The sequence below is a fragment of the Pocillopora damicornis genome, chromosome 9 (assembly GCF_964200805.1).
Source record: "Pocillopora damicornis chromosome 9, jaPocDami1.2, whole genome shotgun sequence".
Taxonomy (NCBI): Eukaryota; Metazoa; Cnidaria; class Anthozoa; order Scleractinia; family Pocilloporidae; genus Pocillopora; species Pocillopora damicornis.
Genome location: NC_142678.1, coordinates 15,970,264 through 15,990,858, shown reverse-complemented (window position 1 = coordinate 15,990,858; position 20,595 = coordinate 15,970,264). Strand labels below are relative to the sequence as shown.

Genomic DNA, 20,595 nt, shown 5'->3' with positions numbered 1-20,595 from the left:
CTTAGAATGATTCAAACAGTTGATGATAACAACAGGGAGCATATTTCTCTTTTGCAGTTTGGGCCACTTTCCCCAACACATTGAATATTTGAGCTACATGTACATGTAGATCTCCTTATCTTGTGTGTGATTCAAATCTGTTGTTCAAATTTCAGCCTGAAGTAGTTTAATAATTCTTTCACCCTTAAGTCACTGGTGATAACGTTTCTTTTAGTTCTCTATCTTGGATTTCAATTCACTAGCCCAGCTACTGCGTAAAAGTTGCTCCTAATTAGAGGAGTTCATCTCTCATCTGGAGAATTTATTTTCCAGTTATGTCCTCTTTATCCTACAACCCAAGGCCAGATCAGGACCAGTTAGTGTGTTTACAAACTTGATCAAATAGATAAATGTGAAACAGTGAAATTGTCAAATCCCTTTTTTTATTACAAGTTTTATAAACAAACTAATTTGTTTCTCAGAAGATGAAAAGTGTGAGGAAGACTCCATTGGAGTTCCAGCTAGGGAAAAAAACTCCAAGACAGTTACTGATGCTGACGCCGCAGAAATGGGCCGAGTCTTACAAGACATGAGGTCTCTAGCTCTAGGCATACAAGAGGAACAAGACAGACAACTCCAACAACTGGACCTACTGTCAAACTCAGTTGACAAAGCTAATGAGAGAATCAGAACTGATGTGCGCCAGGTCAATAAACTCACTTAATTTGGAATATGACCACAAAGACAAGCTTTTTCTCTTAAGGACTCTACATTAATTTGATCAGGTTACTTTGAAGTCTTTCCTTTTTCCATATCAGCCTGCATAACTGTTGAAAAGGTAGGTCGAGCTTCACTTGCAAAGACAATGAGATATTTTTCCCGTTATGGCCAACATATGCTTGTACTTAATTGCTTCAAACAATTTGAAGCTTCAACACCTTCCTTCCAGCACACACCCCCCCCCCCTTCCTTCCTGGACACTCCTTTGCTCTGGGCATTTGAACTTTTGAAAATTAGTTTGTTGAAATTCCCACACACCAAGGAAAAAATTGTGGTCAAAAATACCCCACCCAATGTTTTTGTGGAAGGCAAAATAAGGGACCATGACTTTCTGCACAACCAAGACCTTGTAGTCCTTTTGTTGAGCCATTCACACATGAAAGTGAACTATTTACCTTTTAAAAATACCTCCATATTTAACCCTTTAATGACTGAGTGACCAGCATCTAATTTCTCCTTTCAATTTCACCCATGAATCAAACATCAAGGTTGTGAGAATAGAGGAAATGATAATTAACTGAAGAACCAATTGATTGTTAAACAAATTCTCCTTGCCAGCACATTAGGAAATGTATTAAGACCAGTATGGAGAATATGGGTACTGATGTTTGCGTGTAAAGGGTTAGATATATAATTCTTGTATAAGGAGTTCCGCTGGAAAGACTTGACACTTCTGGTTTAAGTTTCCCACCCCTGGGGAACAAAAAACTGTGAAATGTCTATGGATTGCGCAACGGGTGGAAGTTGAAGCTTTCAACTTGAAGATGATTGGCACATTACCATACAGTTATGCATAATGATAATTTTGTCATTTTTAGTGCCCTTTTGTTTTTCCTTTTCATAGAGTAAGAGCTTGAAAAAATTGTTTGCTAGACTTGACAAACACTAAAAAAGAGATAAATATATCAGTATAGCCAAAATGATTAACCCTTGAGAGATCAAGCTAATTTTTCTCAACAGAATCCTGATGAAATTAAACAGTAAGGTCATAAGAATATAAGAAATGATATCTAATTAATAAAGCTGTTGATCATTGTGCATATTCTCCTTGTCAGTACCATCAGGAATGAATAGACTACAGTGAGGAGAATATGCATACTATTTTTAGGTGGACTATGGGCCACCCTTCTGTTTGGCAAGGTACACTGCACCAGTAAAAAAAAAAATTGAAAAAAATTGATGTCAGCATGCTGCAGGGAGCTGTGGGAGTGAGGTGCTGCAAAGTGTGAAAAGTTAACCCTTTAACTGTCAGAAGTGATTAACATGAAACTTTCCCTTTAATATCCATACATTATTCAGCAGACAAGTAATGAGAATATTGAAACTTATCATGTAGAAGCTGCTATCTTGATTCAGCACCAAGTTCTCCAAAACTAATTTACAAGGAAATGTGTAACAGCTAGAGGGGAGAATTTACAATCAGATCATGGGAGTTTGAGGGTTAAGGGTGGCAAAGATAAACACAGCTGCAAATGATGACCTTCAACATTGAAGGCTAATTTTTCCTTTAAGTTAAGTAAGTCTTTCCAAACATTCTGGTTATTGATGTCCAAACACAAAGGCTGTTACCTTAATATTCAACTTGGCCTTTTACTGATCTTATAGTGCACTGTAAAACAAAAGTTTGGAGTGTGTTTGTTTTATTAGCACATCCAATGGCAAATCATACCAGCCATAGTCAAAAATGTAGTCATATATTATTTGAGAGACAAAAAAAATCCCATTGTGAGATTGATATATTTGTCCATGAATCGATACAGCACCATAGGCCAATGTTTTTTCGAGCAGGGTGCTTGATTCCAGTATCATAGTTAATCTCCAAATGGAACCAGTGTATTTTCAGGCCTATTTGGTTGTTGCAAACATTTTTACTGAGTTGGTAAAATAAAAAAACAGCAGTGACAGTTGTTAGGGGGAAAGCCTGACCCACACGTTTTTGCACACCTACTTTTTGTGCAGTTCTATTGTATATTCCTTACTATTATCATCCATCACTGAAGATAAAATTGTCCACAAATGCATGAAGAAAGTAAAACACAATCAGGACAAAAAAAGCACAACCAGAACTTAATCAAAATCACACATGTGCAATATTTATTTCAAAATGTGGTTATACATTTTAACACTTTAATACAAAACATACTTAACCCTTAAACTCCCAGACCAAATTTGTAATTCTCCTTACTGTCAACCATACAATTCTTATAATATTAATTCAGAGAACTATGTATTGGATCAACAAATTATCCCCAAATTGATATATTTCTTTATTCTCGTCACTTATCTGGTTGATATGGTATTGATACTGTAAGGAGAAATTCTGTCTTGGTCACTCATGGGAGTTAAAGGGTTAAACTTCACTAAGAGGGAGAAAATGGGGTAAATAGGGCTATGCAGCCCCAAAATGTTGTCATATTTTTTACCTAAACTGTTTATCTTATTGTTAGTAAAAATGAAAGTCAGATCTGTGAAACTTCCAGAAGTGTGCAATGTGGTTATGTCTCTTTTTTTCTCCTATAGTAAAAGGATTTTATCTCAAGTTTTCTTTCCATTTTGGTATTTGAAAAAGTAGCCTTATGGCTAATTACAAACTGAACTACTCTCCTGTCAGGGTCTATAAATTGACAATGTTTTTTTTCAAGTTTCCCTGAATACTGAAATCTGAAAAAATTAAGTCAACAAATATTAGATCAATAAACAGACTTAAGTGTACCAGAGACCAACAGTGTGTCATTGATCAATCTACATTAAAAAACAAATTGAATCTGAAATCCATGCTGAAAAACAGGTGATCCATGATCAATGTTATCTTTAAAATCTGTTGGAATGACCACCGACACAGTGTTCTGAAAAAATCTGCAGCATATAAGTTCTTACACCCAAATATCTCCAAATCTATCCACCCCCTCTACATTATAGTCTGTGGTTTTCAAGCATTGTTCTACTGAATAATAAAAGTAAAATAAATTATTCATGAATCCTTTTGATAATTTACCTTACTGACTTATCTCCTATCCACACTCCACATTATCAAATGCATTGAGTCTAGAATTCAAAGCAAGTGTTTCAAATCTACAAAATATTGCATAAAATTGGCATTGAGTGAGTTATAAAACCTAAATCCAAATATCTGCAAACCAATACACCCCCTCTAAATTACTTTACAGTTTTAAAACATTGTTAGTAGTAAAAAAAAATAACTCAATAACTCTTCTAATTAAACCTACTGAATCAGCTTAGAGCTGTAGATACAAAAAACACATTAGGAAAATTGTAATGCACAACAATGCTATTGCTATACTGTACACAAACATAATGCTTTGTAAGGAATACTAAAGACATCATGACAAACAAATCCAATCTTTAGGAATTTCAATTTAAATAAACCTCAGTTAGTATTAAGTTGCCACAATGTAGGTTTAATAGACTCTATTAATCAATTGAAAGTGATATTGCTTAGGAATGAAACTGTTCAATAATTGAAGTGGGCATATTAAGCCGCACTGAAATCCAAAAAATTTCTGTTAATCCTTTAACTCTCAAAGTGATTAACAAGTAACTTCTCCCTATAATATCTAAACATTATCTGACAGCAAACAGGTCATCAGAATACTCAAACTTATCAAGAAGAAGTTATCTCAACCTAAAACCAAATTCTCCTAACTTATTCACAAGGAAATGTGTGGTGGCTAGAGAGGAGAATTTACTATCAGATTGTGGGATTTAAAGGGTTAAAAGTTGTTCAGCATTTTCCATAAAATAAGTATACTAATCAGACTACTAATAATACTAACAAAGTAACTTGTTTACTTGTAACATTGATTGCCTGGTAAGTGAATGATAATCACAGTCTTACAGTATCACACAGAGCTAAAAATAGGTGCTGCTAAAAGCAAAGTGAAAAGTCTTCTTGAAAGATGTTCTGGTAGTAACAGGAGAATAAATTTCATAGGCAAAAGAAAAAATAGCTCAGAAAATTGAAATTTGACTGGAAAATTCTGCACATGCACAGTAACTAGATAATTCTCTATTGTGCAATGACTAATAAACATCCTGAAAATGGCAGGGATAAAATCTTTGGATTTAAGTAAAAATTGTTTTCATACATTACCAAAGGAATAAACAGGAATGACAGGCCACATTAGCTGAACTGGTTTTTTTAATTTTTTCTGCTAAAACCATACTTCTTCGATTTTCTATCATTCCTTTCAATAAATCCATTGCATGAAATGAAACTATGAAAGGGTTTCCCTATGAATTAAGTGAACAAGTTTGTATTGGCTAGTTGATTATGTTCAGCTTGATACCCAGTTTTGGTATTTTACAAATCACACAAGTTTTTTGTAACAACACAATAATTTTTATAGAAATTTCTAACTACAATTTGCAATAAAATGCATTAAATTTTGGCTAAAACTTTCACTATTTAAAAATAAAATAGTTTCAATGTATAAAGAAATAGGATAAACAGCCTATAATAAAACATGAAACAATAACAAACTTGTAATGCATCGAGAGGCAAAGTCAAAACCAACCAAGCTAGCCAAGAGTTAAATCAGGGAATAAAATCAATGTCATCCCAAGGTTCTGCAAATCCTTCCCACCCCTCCCTCCAAAAAGAAACCTTACTACGCAATATTGACATGTAAATAAAATGTTTCAAATAAATGTGACTGTTCGTTTACATACTAAGAAGGAAACTAAATGTTCTGTCATTAAAGTCATCACAATCAAAACTAACACTTCATATAATCTTTCAAAATCTTCATAAAAGCTACGTACACATTGGAAATTCAATGTCAAAAAGGAAATATGGAAATAATTACTTCTTACGAATGAGTTCAGCCAAAAAAGATAACTGAACAATTTAGAAAAACAAGAAACCATCAAAACCAGCAGTTCAAAGAGTGGCTTTTGGATGATGCAGGATTAAACAAGTGACTTTTTACTTTTCATGACTTGTAACAATATGAAATTAAGACCATGTGAACTGTGAATTTTTCCTTTTAGAGAAATGTGAATCTTAACGTTATTTATCAAATTTTTCTTCTTTTTGGACCTCCCCTTTACAACCCTCTTCAAAAAATGAATACCTTGCAATCCACAACACAAGCAATGCATCCCTTGGTTGTCATCGTCATCCCTTGCATAGGAAAGATCTCACCATCAATTGCGATTTCTGCACAGTACACAAACTCACCATCTTTACTGTATATTTCAACCTGCAGGGGTTTACCCCCTCGTCAACCAGCGACGACGACTTGTTCACCTGCTCGGTGAAATGTAATGCTTGTGTGTTCATAGTCAATTCGTTGCAGTTTTAACTTGTCAAGATAGTCGCCGGATTCACTGAATATGTGAACACAGTGGGCACCTTGATCTGCTACCATAGCACGGCCATCATTAGTAACTATGACAGCAAACGCAAGCCTTATTATTCCTTGTCCAAAACTGCGAACAAACTCTCCATCAGTGTTATATTCCTCCACTGTATCCAAGCCCCGCAAGGTCACCACTTTCCCTTTATCACTAACTGACAGTCCCACGTAACAGCCCTCTCCCCTCAGACGAAACTTGTGATGCAGGTCAGCGGTTTTAGTAAGTTTATAAACCCAATAAGATAACTCTCTCCCAGGCTTCTCCGGTTTGGTTAGCACGAAGATGTTGTCGCTCATGTCTGTGGCAACTTCACGAGCAAATGTTTTACTTACTTCATCGGTAGAGAGACTCGATTGTTTCACAAACTTGCCGCTGTTGTCAAACACCTTCACGTAATGCAAGTCTATTACAATAAATTGTCCGCTGGAGTTTGTAGCGATACCCATCGGTTTCTTCAGCTTGTGTTCCTCCTCACCCTCCTGACCTAATAACCGTCGTGGAAGACAACAATACTCTTTACCATGTTTGAGTAACACGTCTCTTACCCTCACGTCACACAATGGAATAACTCTATTTTCTCCAATATCAACACTTGGGCAGAAGTCAAGTCTCCCCAATGCAAGCGCAATATCAAAGATCACGCGATTCACATGACAAACATTGAAAATTATTTCCCTTCTTTCCTCTTTACCAAATAAACCCCTCACTTGAATGCCTGTCTTGAGCTGAACGTCAAAGCTATTCTGTACTGCTGACAGACCGTTAAGTTCCTTTACACACACTCCACATGGTGCCACTGCATCAGCGGGATTGTCTACTGTTTCCAATATCGTTGCCATTACTCGATACTTCATGGCAAGAATGCGGTCAGATGTTTTGAGGCCTTTGTTTTTAAAGGCCTTCGTTGCTTCCCTTCGAGCATCTTCGAATCTTTTCTTTGCAGTGGAAAGCTTTCTTGTAGCAGACTCGTCCAGGCCAGTAAGCTCTAACCTTCTGATTCCTTCAACGAGAGAAAATGCTTCATCGCAAGCTGCTTGTGCTGTTGCCGCACCACACTCGTTTCTAGACTTTACTATGTCAAACACTTCATACAACAACGCAATTCCTTCCTCAAAGAAACTGATACTCGCTTCTAAATCTTTTCTCGATAACGCGTCCAACGTTGACTTGATGTCGTCTATTTCACGGACGATCAAGGAGTGGAATCTTTGATCTGTTACATCGCCATCTTTCAGAATCTCTGCGGTCTTATCTCTACCTTTGTTGACTAGCAAACCGATGGTGACTTTGAACAAGGCTGTTAATATGGAGGACATTGCGGATAAGCGAAGTACAGGTAGCACCCGGAAACTATTTTTACGATAATGGCACAGAAGACGACGAAGGGTTTGAGGCCGCGTGACGTCATTTATTTGATACGCTAGTTGAACTCTTACTTTGTTTGTAATAGTCAGGTAGCAGAGACCGGAAAATCGGGGTTTCGTTCAACCCACGAGCTAGAAAAGGTTTGACAGTGGATTTTCTCAGACCAATACCTCCTTAGTAAGGCTCACTACGTCGTAAAGTCGAAAAGTGGTATACGATCAGAGAGAAAGAAGAGGTTTTTGCTACGTCATCCCTTCGCCGGCGTGAAAACGAGGTTGTAGAGTGCATGACGTTTGTTTATTAATTTTTTTTAACACCCTTATCAGCATAAGCGGTCCAAATACTCAGTTAGTTCAAAATACTTCCTTCGTAGTTTAATTTCACCATATGGCAACGTCACGTGACTTATCACGTGACAAGAAGAATCTTAGAGAAACCCTTGAAAATATAAAAACTCCTTGTCTTTTTATAAACAAGTATGAAATTTGATGCTCGGCCTCTCTTATCACAAACCTTTTATCATTTCGCTGTCCAAATCCTTCACTTCACCATTTACAGGTATTTTTTTCTTTTTTTAATGATCGAAGATTAATGCTTTGTCGATTAAGTGACAAAACATGAACACGAGGCTGATGCTCTGAATTATTTATCCTCTGCTTCTAGTTAAAGATGATAGATTTAAAGATTCAGACTATCACTACAGTGAATCCTTGAAGAGCTGACATTCATTTTTTTTCCGGTAAACGATTTACATGAAGTAATATAAAGCAGTCTTGACCAAGATGTTCCCTATGTTTACAATCGACAGTAACAAACAGTTTCAATTTTGCAAAACTACTACTAAAAAGCAACTGCGTTAGAACGTTGATCGATTTTTTACCCAATTTGTAAGAAACAGTGCATCTCAAATTGTGTACATCATACTGTTAAAAATTGTACGTTAGGGTTTTCCAGAGTAATTAACTATTTATGTGGTTAAAGAGGTGCCTAGCTATATAGCTAGTCCATGTCACTATCTTCAGAGTCACTATCAAAATGAAACGGCGTGCGATGAGGGTTCTGGCAGGCTTCTTCATCTGCTGTGCACAAACAGGACTCTGTACAGGGAAGGCCAATACCAGAACAGGAACAATTTGCATGGCACATAGATCCTCTACACTGGCAGCAGACTTCTTGGTGTTGGGTCTCTGGTCATCAGGACAAGTTTCAACATTTTACCTTCTAGGTGCCAACCGTTACCTTGTGGTGGTGGTTGTAGGGTTATGCCAATCTCTACCGTTTTCAATCACGTTAACCTTGCGCGTTGCACGCTGGAACCGTGTGCTTACACGGGTCGCCATTTTCAATAAAGGCGTTGTTGTTCAACTAGTCTTAAATCATACATGGTGGCAGCGGTTCTTAACCCTTAAAATGCTCGACACTGCAGCAGTATCACACACAAAAAAAACCTCAGGGTTGCCTTCTGAAGCACAAGAAAACGAAATGAATCCGCAACAGCCAAGTCAACTTCCACTTCCTGCGAGTACGCCATAATGAGAGTATGACATTCTAGCCACTCTGAATCGACGAAAAAAAAGCTACATATGAAGAAGTTCGTATTTCTTTCAATAGTTATTTCGATGTTCGCCGCAATTTGATAATACAAAGATCTCGTTTAACAAACGACACCAGTTACTTGGTGAGTCGGTGGATCATTCAAGATTTATACAGGCTGGCAGAGGACTGTGAGTAAGGTTCTCGATCAGCAGATCTTCAAGGCCCGAGTTTAGGTACTTTTTGCCAATAATCACCAAGAAGTTCAATGCGATATGAAACGTACCCATTCGAATCACAACATCGGAAAACTTGTTTGCAAGCCTCCATTGTATTTGCTTGGCCTTCACACACATAGCAAGATCAAATGCTATTACTCAGTCTATCTTCCTGACCCATTGTATTACTGATGGCTTGACCGTCCTTGAGAACGGTATATATTGTACTGAACTCCGTTGAAGAGCCATCTGTTAGGGGGCAGCTAGTAACCAACCACGCCAATTTCTGATGACTCTGGATAAAGCAATGCGTTGAATGCACTCCACCCAGGAACTGACTGACTCGCAATTACTTCCCGAGATAGTGATTCCATTAGACCAGAGGGGTGCATTCGAATGACTTTTCATACTTCATCAGCGCAACGTGCTGACTCAAACAGCTCATTTTCTTCTTTAAAACCACTCTTGTTTAACCTGACCAGTATAAAAAGTGACTTGAGATCGTCTCCCAAATGCAGAGCACTCTTTTAGCTCGTAAATCCTTCCCCCTGCCTGTAGGGATAGTTTCCCGTCATTGTGGTTTGCCAGTTAGACCGGGGGTGGTTCTGGTTCATATATTCGGCCGTCTCTGAAATACAAGCATGGATGTCACATGAATTTTTTTTCCATCGAGGGTTTCTTCATTGACATTTGAGTTGTCTGCCGCTAGTAAAGAAACAGACTAGGGCCCAGTTGTACTAGTAAAGGTCGGATAACGCTATCCAAAGGATAAATTACTATCCGGTGGATAAGTGTATCCACCGTATAGAGTTTTATCCAGTGGATAGCGTTATCTAACTTTCGAGCAATCTAGGCCAGGTGCTTTGTTTTCGGTACGACAGTGCCATACTCGTCCGCTTCAGCAAGTACTTCCGCTGCGATACTAGTGTCTGTCGCACGCAGTTCGTTACAACTGCAACAGTGTCCCATTTTGTTGAGGAGTGTTATAAGGAGACGCGATGAGGTGAGATGGTGCATACACGGTGCAAGGCCTATGTGCTTTGGAAGCTTGGTACGACTATTACTTGAGCAATGAATAATGTTCCGCGCAATACTAATAACTTGATGTTTGTTCTTCAAGGATTCACTGTAAGGACAGTCAAAAAACTTTAAAACTATCATCTTGAACTAGAGGTAGAGGATTAACAACTTAGAGCATGAGCCTCGTTTGCATGTTTCGTCATTTAATCGACAAAGCATTGATCTTCGATCATTAAACAAAGAGCAAAATACTTGTGAATGGTGAAGTTAACGTTTTGGACAGCCAAATGATAAAAAGGTTTGACAAGAGAGTACAATAAACCAATTTAATACTTTTTTATGAAAAGACAAAGATTTTTTTTATATTTTCAAGGGTTTCTCAAGGATTTTTCTTGTCACATGATAAATCACGTGACGTCGCTTTATAGTAAAATTATACCAATGAAGCAAGTGTTTTGAACTAACTAGGTATTTGGACGGCAAATGTTGATAAGGGTGTTAAAAAAGGAGTAAACAAACGTCATGCACTCTACAACCTCGTTTTCACGCCGGCGAATGGATGACGTAGCAAAAACCTCTCCTTTCTCTCGAATCGTATACCACTTCTCGACTTTACGGCGTAACGAGCCTTACTCAGGAGGTATTGGTCTGATAAAATCCATTGTCAAACCTTTTCTAGCTCGTGGATTGAACGAAACCCCGATTTTTCCAGTCTCTGTTACCGGACTGTTTAAACTCTTTACGGTAGCCAATTTACGTTTTCAACTCAATTGATAAAACTAAAAATCTTAATAAAAAATCTTAGGATTTGAGTAAAAATTGTTTTAATACCTTACCAAAGGAATAAACAGGAATGACAGGCCACATTTACTGAACTTGTTTTGTCAATTTTTTCTGCTAAAACCATACTTCTTCAATTTTCCATCATTCCTTTCAATAAATCCATTGCATGAAATGAAACTATGAAAGGGTTTCCCTATGAATTAAGTGAACAAGCTTGTATTGGCTAGTTGATTATGTTCAACTTGATACCCAACCACTAACTCTCTCAAGTTTTGGTATTTTACAAATCAAACAATTTTTATGTAACTACGCGAGAATTTTAAAAGAAATTTCTGACTCTTTCGAAACTGACCAAGAGTTAAATCAGGAAATAAAATCAATGTCATCCCAAGGTTCTGCAAATCCTTCCCACCCCTCCCTCCAAAAAGAAACCTTACTACGCAATATTGACATGTAAATAAAATGTTTCAAATAAATGTGACTGTTCGTTTACATACTAAGAAGGAAACTAAATGTTCACTTCATATACTGTAATTTTTCACAAATCTTGATAAAAGCTAGATACACTTTGGAAATTTAATGTCAAAAAAGAAATATGGAAATGAACTACTTCTTAAGAATGAGTTCAGCCAAAAAAGATAACTGAACAATTTAGAAAAACAAGAAACCATCAAAACTAGCAGTTCAAAGAGAGGCTTTTGGATGATGCAGAATTAAACAAGTGACTTTTTACTTTTCATGACTTGTAACAATATGAAATTAAGACTATGAAATGTATATTTTTTGGTTTAGAGAACCGTGAATTTTGAAGTTGTTTAACAAATTTTTCTACTTTTTGGACCTCCCCTTTACTACCCTCTTCAAAAAATAAATACCTTGCCATTTGCAACATAAGAAATGCGTCCCTTAGTTGTCACCGTAATCCTTGTCATAAAACGGATCCCACCATCAATTGCGATCTCTGCACAGTGCACAAACTCACCATCTTTACTGTATATTTCAACCTGCAGGAGTTTACCCACTCGAGTACCGGAGACGACGACTTATTCACCTGCTCGGTGAAATGTAATGCTCATGCAATCACAGTCAATTTGTTGCAGTTTAAACATGTCAAGATAGTCGCCGGATTCACTGAATATGTGAACACAGGGGTCAGCTTGCCCAATACCATAACACGGCCATCATTAACAACAGTGACATCAACCGCTGACTTCATTCTTTCTTGTCCAAAAATGCGAACAAACTCTCCATCAGTGTCATATTCCTCTACTACTATACAGTCCCGCAAGGTCATCACTTTCCTTTTATCACTGACTGACAGTCCGCTGTACCAGCCCTCTCCTCTCAGACGAAACCTGTGATGCAGGTCAGCGGTTTTAGTAGGTTTATAAACCTATAAATAAGAGAGCTCTGTTAGCTTCCGCAGTCTGGTCAGCACGAAGATGTTGTCGCTCATGTCTCTGGCGACTTCAAAAGCAAATGTTGTCTTTACTTCATCGGTAGAGATACTCGATTGTTTCACAGAATTGCCGCTATTGTCAAACACCTTCACGTAACGCAAGTCTGTTACAATAAATTGTCCGCTGGAGTTTGTAGCGATACCCATCGGGTCCTTCAGCTTGTGTTCCTCTTTACCCTCCTGATCAAATGACCTTGGTGGAACACAACAATACTCTTTACCATGCAAAGTAGAGGATAGCCTTGGAAAATATTTTTACGGTAATAGAGATGGTTTTTCAGACTGTAGCGCCCTGATCAAATTTCTTACATATCACATATCAGGTCTTTACTGTAGCAGCTTAAAAATAGGCATGCATGCGTAGCATGCAAGAGTTGTTTTTTCGGCTAAGCGGGTTGAGATGGGACACTTTGTGTACCTAATGTTTTCACTTTATAACAGAAAAAAACATAACTTTCAAACGGACAAAACTACGGAAAAAGGAAAAAAGAACTTAATTCATTTGAACTCACACAGGTATTTTGGGGTCTATTGTCTCTATTGTCCATAGACTTCTAGGCAAAAATAAATATCTTTACACTTATCAAATGCGCCCAAAATTTCTGTTTGGTGTCATTCTTTGTGCACAGCCCCCTGCTTTTATGACACCATTTGCAAGAAAACAATTACTAAACGCTGTGATTGGTGCAAGATATCCAAATGCTATGATATGACTGGTGCGAGATACCTACCCTTATGTGGAAATCTAATTCGTGCGAGAGACATACCCAAATGCGGCGATCTGATCGGTGCGAGCAATATATCACTCTGCGCGCTAACGTAGAGTTATTTCTATTTTTTCCCAAAAGAATAATCTCAAAATGATTAATTTAATAACTGGAATGAGCTTTGGCACCTTCGGTACTTCACTTTGTCACGTGTAATACTTAGCAACTATACTGGAGTTACTCTCCCACCGACGCAGCACTACACTTTCTATAAAAACTTGCCCCTTTATACTGGACTTAGTTGGGACAGACAGAGGTGTAGCAAACTTACGTGATACTGACCAACATTATCGTCAACACAGATCACCCAATTACGAACAACGAGCGGCCTTCACAAAAATAGTTGTTATCTTGGAAAGAGTACTACTGCTAAGGATTTGTGTGGTAATAAGCTGTCGCATTCTTTACCCAAATATCTGAGTGTTGAATAGAAACAAACTCGCAGATTGCTTTTCAGCCGTTTAGCTCGTTTTTAGTCTCTATATCGGATTATAGAGACTCATTGTGTGCACCTAGGCTACTTGTGGAGGGAAACAGTTCAATTCTAAGCCCAATCTAGATATTAGACATGTTGGACAGACGTCGAGTGGGGTTAAAAATACAGATAGTTCAAGTCAGATTTGGTGTTTTCCTTTGTTGTTGGAGTTGTTGCTTTTTTTGTCTCAAAAGTTTTATTTATTAATTATTTACCGCAGAGGGCTATCAGAAAATAAGGTTTTGAACATCTGCACCACAGAATTACGTCCAAACTTTGCCGGCCGTGTCTTCTTTTCTTTTGACTTCTAAATTTTTTTGTTGTAGTAACGAGTCCATACCTCTGACGTTAGTCTCGTCCATTCCAAATTTTCCTCCATTTACCTTGAGGTTATACCTAACGAAATCCTTGCCAGCATAATTGACAGAAAAGCAATATGTCTCTGAGTGTGTCAAATAAACAGGATATATGATTATAAACACACTGTTGACCTCTAGACCATCTTTCTCTTATTTCACCTCTCCTACTTTGTTTAAAACAAAACATATCTCAACAAATTCAGTGCTTGAAACTGATTACCTTACCGTTGTAGTTGAAAATGTTATTTAATTATCATTTAAACTCATAATCCCTTTTTCCAGCTGTATTAGGATTTCTCGAACTAGAGTGATCTTAGTAAACAAAAATAGATGAGCTTTGAAAACTAAGTCTAGACTAATTTCAAATAACTCAACTGTAAACTCTTGAGGACATCAGAGTTGAATTCTCGTCACCCATACCAAGCCATATCACATTGGTCAATGACCTGCAAGGTTCTCTTTAGTGAGCGTCACCCCCACCCTCGGGAGAGTGCAGGGGATCTGGAACTAATAATCAGTGCCATACCGTTAGCTAGGCCTTTTTATATAATAAGCTCAGTTATGCACGCATTCTGATTGGTTCTCACTTATGGTCTATTGGAGGACAGACATATAGATGACGAAAATTCTTTATTATATAAAACAAATAGATTCCAAGTTGCCATGCGTCTGTTCAGTAATAGATCACAGAGGACTTCAAAATGTGGTAAGAACATCAGTGACACACTCGGCTGCGCCACCTTTTTGTTCTTACCACATTTTGACGTCCTCTGTGATCTATTACAGAACAGACGCACGGCAACTTGGAATCTATTTGTTAATTATATAATAAGCTAGTTATGCACGCGTTCTGATTGGTTCTCACTTATGATCTATTGGAGGACAGAGTATAGATGACGTCATCATTAAAACTTTTTTCCCGTATATTTTAATTCTTTATTATATAAAACAAATAGATTGTACTTGCGTATTTTTTGGCATAACTTGGAAGAACGAGCTTAATTTTTCTTCTTCTTCTTTTTTTTTATGAAAGTATCACTGCTTGCATAATCAACATATTTTCAGTTTTTTCGAAGGGACCATTACCAGAGTCATGACTTGTTTGGCACCACTTCAGATGCAGTTAAAATATTGATTATGTGAGAGGTGCACTGCAAAACAACGGGGACTCCATCTTAAATTAAACGTGCGGTAATGTTATTTAAGCTTAGCTTTTTCTCAAAAACTTTTATAAAACAACCTAAGTTCTTGCTAAACTTCTTTTATGAAAAGAGCGTCTCTTCTTTGCAATTTTGACCGCTGTCTTAATTGTTTTCGCTCGTATGAAACAAGATTCGGCGAGAGATTTCCAAAAATTGGAACAGCTGAAATAAAATCATTTCATCGCAAAAACTTTCACCCAGAGCCTGTTTGCTTCCCTTGGCTTTAATCGTTCAGTTAACTCCTCCTTATTTAAAATAGCGAGAGGGTTTTAATGCCACTTTCTACCATTTTGCATTCTACGCGAAAGACAGACAGAGAGACGTTCATGTCATTTACCCCTCATCTGCACACTCTCCGAATCAGCTGCCACACCCTTGACCAATATACCGATTGAGCATCTCTTCACGAATATGGACTTCCCTTCTTTCCCTGGTCACTTTCTTGAGGAGTAAGTGTACAAGGAATTCTTGATTCTATTGTCATTTCAAGTTCGTTTTAATGTTCCCTAAAGATTCATCCACACCGGCTGTATGAGAAAACTCATAGAAAGGTGGTCGTTAAGGATTAGATTGATATTTGTCCTGCTTAAACTTTCCTCTTCTTACACAAACGAACACGATACCAGCCCATTTGGATTACATTTACAAGAGGAAAGAAGACAGGAACACCATCTAACTAAAGACACTAAACTTTCCTCAGGAAACGAAGATAACATAACAGAGAAATGGAGAACTGAAGAGTGCAAGCAAAGCAACACGATCGCTCATGACCTTTGGCAGACAACAGGGCTTTTTGAACACTCACAGGACTGTAAGAGAAATTCAAAGTCCTTCAAAGCCCGTAGCTTGGAATTTGAAATGGCTCTTCTTTCCAAATTTTACTAACATGAAAGATCTTAAAATTACCCATTTCATGATTGATAAAAAGTGTAATCAATTATATCCGTGAAACTGTATATCCCATAGGCAGAGATCTTCATTGGTGACAGCGGTAAAATTATCAAAGGCATTTACATGAGGGCAAACACAACTGAAACTCACTGTGGTTGAGAAAAACTGCCTTCTCATCTAACTCGGCTAAATACAATCCAGTTTAGCTAATTCAGAAGAAAGAGGCATTTTGGAACTCTGCTAAACGCTGATGGAGACACTGTTTGTCTACTCAGCCACTCAAGAGGGACTCGAAGGTATTTTCTGTCATCCTCTGCCTACCGTCAGAACTTTCCTTCCGTTACTCTTCACTCGGGGATTCCCCGTGCTCCAACAGATGACGTAAAACAATAACACACGTCACAGTAATTCCGAGAAATGCACATTCCTAGCTTTATCGCGGGGGCCGCAAAACTCTTCTTAATGATATCTTAATGAATCACGTGTCCCAAAGAAAAAAGAGACATCACCATCAACTCTAACTTCGATGAAGTCAAATCCGGCGAGATTAATTCCGCATAGCTCCATAATTCATTATGCTTACAGTGTTGGATGAAAAAAGGCAGTGGCGTAACAATAGCTAATAGATTGTTTCTGTGACTACGGCTTTTATGTAGAATAGTATGAGGTTATACGGAAATCTTACTGAAGAAACTACAGAAAAGATGCGCCATGAATTCCATCGACATTTCTCGTTGATAGATGGAATAAATGTGTTATTAGCCAAGCTTGTTCGGTCGAGATGGCTAGATGTTGACCGAGTTCTTTTTGCGTTTTAATGGCAAAACAAACGGAAAAAAAGTGTAGCGAATGCCCTAGGGCCGAACTTCACGATATCACAGTATAAACTTGGTTTTAGATGATTTAATTCACGGTTCACGGTTCTCAGGTACAGTACTCTCTCACTCTCTCCAGGCAACTAAACTACATCATACAATACAATGTAAAAACTAACGATCTGTCAACAAAGGTCTCCTGTATCTAAGTTACTCGATCAAGCTGTCAATAAATACGAGATACTTGGCGCGTGTCCATCTTTGATTTCTGACTGTCATTGACATGTAATCTAAATATCCTATCATCGCATGTTTTTAAGGGTCTCGCTCGAAATAATTTTCTTGAAATGTTTGTATTAGTCACGCAATCTCCAACAAAAGGTACAACTAAAGAATAATTAGCTCCCATAAAATGGTTGTTGTATGGCCATGGTTGTTATTGATGGACAGTTGTCTTTTAACCTCTTTACATCCTAACATCAGTATTCTTATTCTCCTTACTCTTCTCTATACTTTACCTCTGGAATTGACAAGGAGAATTGACTGAACAATCAAAGCTTCCTCGGTTGGCGATCATTTCTTCTCTTCTCATGAACTTTAATAACCAGTGATTCAGCGTTATAACTGTAAGCAGAAATTTGAAGCTGGTCATACTTAGGGAATAAGGAGTTAAGGATAAATGTAAATATCAATAACGTATATGTCACTCTCCAGGATTATCCGGAAGTCTCCCGGATACAGAGCCAATCTCCTGCTCTCCGGTGCGGGTGACCAAAACCCCTGGATAAGAGGAAGTTTTGATCAGTTGCCCACAAATAACTAAGATTTAAGCTCCATATATTCCAAAATTCCAAAATCATCTGGCTTCTTATGCTTGTATAATGGTTTCTAGCTTCATTTTCTCGCGTGATGCACGTTGTTGTAAACAAAAAGAAGAGAGTTGCTTCTTTGTTATTCCTATTTAAGCAAGAGTTTGATTGGATGAGTATTAAAACCAATTGAAGTCACTGACAGACTACTCGGTGGGGTGGGGGGAGGTGGATAGGGGGTCCAAATCAAAAAAGAAATTTTTCGGGAGGGAGTTGCATCGGCAAATTCGGTCGGGTGGGTCAGGGTGCTGGTCCAAAAAAATGCCTCCAGATTTGTGATCTCCAGAGGTTGGCATCTCTGCAAAAATAAATTACTCAATCATGTTTATATATTGCAAGCAACATATGTTTGTTATATATGTCCTTCCTTGCTGTAGTTCTACCAATGATGCACCTTGCGATTCAAAACTCCTCAATATCTTACATGATGCTCGAAGCACTTTGTCATCAACTGCTAGGACTATGCAGAAACAGGGACAACAAATCGACTCTGCCTGTGCAGACATGAACAAGATTCATAATGAACTTTAATTTACAATCTGAATGCATGGCTTAGCAAGTGGAATTTGGAAAATCATCAAGTACATATAGATGTCCCAGGGGACAGCATACTTATAGAAAAGGCTGAATATTCTGTGGTGTATGCAAGGACCTCTAAGGAGAAACATTTTCCTGGCACTTTAGTGCTGTCAAAGAAATCACTGAAGATTTTTGATGCCGGAAGAAGTCTTGATATTTCCTTTGCTGTGAAGATGACAATAAGCAGCTCTCTTGGTTCATATTCTACAAACTCTTGAGGTTCTTTTGCCGAGAAAAATTAATTATGATGAACCTCCTGGTGATGCTGGTGATCCAGATAGTCATGATCCAGATTCAGAGAAGTTTTCTCTGCAAGGTATGTACAGTCATTAAACAGTGTAAAATTTCTCTCAAACCCTTACTTCTCCTGTCAACAGTGTCGGTAGATATGTTAACTTAAAAAGTGGGTATGACTTGCTAGGCTCCCCATCAGCCAGGTTGAAACCAAATCGATAAAGCTCTTGGCTTCAAGGGAGTATTACATGTAACTTTGCTGTGTTCTGGACTCTCTTGTCGGGAAAATTACTGGTCAACAAACTTAATAGGTGTGTGTTACTCAAAGGAGCAATTGGAGTCCCTGATTTTTACTTTGGAGGCGATTAGACTCGTCAAAGAAATATGAAGTTCTGCCTTAAAAGACCTGATCGTTTTTTAATGTTAGATGTAAGAATGAATCATTTCGGCAATGTAGAAAGAGACACAGCCGACATGAAATTGTTATATTTTCCACCAACTGCAAAGAAGACCATGGCAATTATACAGCAATTTACTCTACAATTTTTTTTTCCAAAATTTTTATTAATAGAAGAAAATACATCCACAGTCTTAGAATGATTCAAACTGTTGATGATAACAAAGGGCTCAGCATATTTCTCTTTTGCAACAGCTTGGGCCACTTTCTCCAGCACATTGAACATTTGATCTACATGTACTTGTAGATCCCCTCATCTTGTGTGTGATTCAAATCTGTTGTTCAAATTTCAGCCTGAAGTAGTTTAATAATTCTTTCACCCTTAAGTCACTCTTGATAAGGTTTCTGCTAGTCCTTTATCTTGGATTTCACTTCACAAGCCCAGCTACTGTATAATGGAAAAAAAGTTGCTCCTAATTAGAGGAATTCATCTCTCATCTGGAGAAATTATTTTTCCAGTTATGTCCCCTTTATCCTATAACCCAAGGTCAGATCAGGACCAATTAGTGTGTTTACAAACTTGATCAGAAAGATAAATGTGAAACAGTGAATTGTCAAATCCCTTTTTTTATTACAAGTTTTATAAACAAACTAATTTGTTTCTCAGTAGGTGAAAAGAATGAGGAAGACTCCATTGGAGTTCTAACCAGGGAAAAAAACTCTAAGACAGTTACTGATACTGACACTGCAGAAATGGGCTGAGTCTTACAAGACATGAGGTCTCTAGCTCTAGGCATACAAGAGGAACAAGACAGACAACTCCAACAACTGGACCTACTGTCTGACTCGGTTGACAAAGCTAACGAGAGAATCAGAACTGATGTGCACCAGGTCAATAAACTCACTTAATTTGGAATATGACTACAAAGACAAGTTTTTTTTCTAAAGGACTCTACATTAATTTGACCAGGTTACTTTGAAGTCTTTTCTTTTTCCATATCAGCCTGCATAACTGTTGAAAATGTAGGTCAAGCTTCACTTGCATAGACAATGAGATTTTTTTCATGTTGTGGCCAATGTATGCCTGTACTTATGCTTCAAACAATTCAAAGCTTCAACACCCTCCTTCCAGCTTATTCCCCCCCCCCCCACCCCCTTCCTGGACTGGACAACCCTCCACTCTGGGCATTTGAACTTTTGTAAATTAGTTTGTTGAAATTCCCACACACACCAAGGAAAAAATTGTGGTCAAAAATGCCCTAGCCAATGTTTTTGTAGAAGGCAAAATCAGGGACCTTGGACTTTCTGCATAACATAGACCTTGTAGTCCTTTTGCTGAGCCATTCACTCATGAAAGTGAACTGTTTATCTTAAATACCTCCATATTTAGCCCTTTAATGCCTGAGTGACCAGCATCTAATTTCTCCTTTCAATTTCACCCATGAATCAAACGTCAAGGTCATAAGAATAGAGGAAATGATAATTAACAGA

At 37.8% G+C, this 20,595-nt stretch overlaps 2 protein-coding genes and 1 pseudogene across 2 annotated transcripts in view; 2 read left to right on the top strand and 1 right to left on the bottom strand.

The window, feature by feature from the left end:
- LOC113682790 (synaptosomal-associated protein 47) overlaps window positions 1-1,935 on the top strand; it is a 3,968-nt gene extending 2,033 nt beyond the window's left edge. Inside the window, exon 3 of the mRNA XM_027199976.2 lies at window positions 462-1,935. Coding sequence (XP_027055777.2) covers window positions 462-703 — 242 coding nt within the window. The 3' untranslated portion in view covers window positions 704-1,935. The remainder of the gene's footprint in view (window positions 1-461) is intronic.
- An 891-nt stretch (window positions 1,936-2,826) lies between these two features.
- On the bottom strand, window positions 2,827-8,861 carry LOC149040383 (uncharacterized). The gene has a single exon (XM_089182429.1). The coding sequence runs from the start codon at window positions 7,452-7,454 to the stop codon at window positions 6,003-6,005; it is 1,452 nt and encodes a 483-aa protein (XP_089038555.1). The 5' UTR covers window positions 7,455-8,861; the 3' UTR covers window positions 2,827-6,002.
- Window positions 8,862-17,568: 8,707 nt separating this feature from the next.
- On the top strand, window positions 17,569-18,930 carry LOC149040382 (uncharacterized; annotated as a pseudogene).
- The last annotated feature ends 1,665 nt before the right edge of the window (window positions 18,931-20,595 follow it).